Raw genomic sequence first — 1,369 nt, forward strand, 5'->3', positions numbered from 1 at the left:
ATGAGGCAGAAACAGAAATACTCAGGAAGGGTCAAGGATCTACACAAGGATCTGCACGAGGATCTACACGAGGATCTGCTCGAGGATCTGCTCGAGGATCTACACGAGGATCTACACGAGGATCTGCTCGAGGATCTACAAAAGGATCTACACGAGGATCTACACGAGGATCTACACAAAGATCTACACGAGGATCTACACGAGGATCTGCACAAGGATCTACAGGAGGATCTGCACAAGGATCTACACGAGGATCTGCTCGAGGATCTACACAAGGATCTACAGGAGGATCTGCTCGAGGATCTACACAGGGATCTACAGGAGGATCTACACAAGGATCTGAACGAGGATCTGAACGAGGATCTTCACGAGGATCTGAACGAGGATCTTCACGAGGACCTACACGAGGATCTACATGAGGATCTGCTCGAGGATCTACACAAGTATCTACAGGAGGATCTACACAAGGATCTACAGGAGGATCTACACGAGGATCTACAGGAGGATCTACACAAAGATCTACAGGAGGATCTACACGAGGATCTACACAAGGATCTACACGAGGATCTACACGAGGATCTACACGAGGATCTACACAAGGATCTACAGGATGATCTACACGAGGATCTACACAAGGATCTAAAGGAGGATCTACAGGAGGATCTACATGAGGATCTGCTCGAGGATCTACACAAGGATTTACACAAGGATCTACAGGAGGATCTACAGGAGGATCTACAGGAGGATCTACACAAAGATCTACACGAGGATCTACACGAGGATCTACAGGAGGATTTAAAGGAGGATCTACATGAGGATCTACACGAGGATCTACACGAGGATCTACATAAGGATCTGCTCAAGGATCTACACGAGGATCCACACAAAGATCCACAGGAGGATCTACAGGAGGATCTACACAAAGATCTACAGGAGGATCTACATGAGGATCTGCTCGAGGATCTACACGAGGATCTACACGAGGTTCTACAGGAGGATCTGCATGAGGATCTGCACGAGGATCCGCACGAGGATCTATAACAATGAGGAAACCAAAAGCCGGAAAGCTCAGGCGTGTCTGTGACGGTTCTCAGTCATCCAGGTCATGGTATTTCTGAGTTTAATCCAAAAGGCAACTGGACTTGTTTGAAGTTCTTGAAAATGTTTCACCTCCAATCTGGAAGGCTTCTTCAGTTCTAACTGACTGGTGCACAGAGCAAGAAATATAAGCCTCTGTAGGTCATTAGTATGCTAATAGATGTTAACATTATTAGCTAGAATTATAAGCCTCTGTAGGTCATTATTATCCTAATAGATGTGTAACAAAGGTTAGTCGTTAGCCTGAGCTACAATCGGCATTTCAACCCAG

General features: G+C 46.0%; 1 protein-coding gene across 1 annotated transcript; it reads left to right on the forward strand.

Annotated features, from left to right (window-relative positions):
• Positions 1-1,041, forward strand: LOC138613373 (probable inactive protein kinase DDB_G0270444). The gene has a single exon (XM_069687035.1). It carries the CDS (start codon positions 1-3, stop codon positions 1,039-1,041), a length of 1,041 nt encoding a protein of 346 aa, XP_069543136.1.
• The last annotated feature ends 328 nt before the right edge of the window (positions 1,042-1,369 follow it).

Source organism: Semicossyphus pulcher, unplaced genomic scaffold (assembly GCF_022749685.1).
Source record: "Semicossyphus pulcher isolate SPU_LCO1_2020_fin unplaced genomic scaffold, fSemPul1.0.p SCAF_8, whole genome shotgun sequence".
Lineage (NCBI taxonomy): Eukaryota > Metazoa > Chordata > Actinopteri > Labriformes > Labridae > Semicossyphus > Semicossyphus pulcher.

Coding starts and splice junctions, on each gene's coding strand:
- LOC138613373 (XM_069687035.1), top strand. CDS start 1: ATGAGGCAGAAACAGAAATACTCAGGAAGGGTCAAGGATCTACACAAG.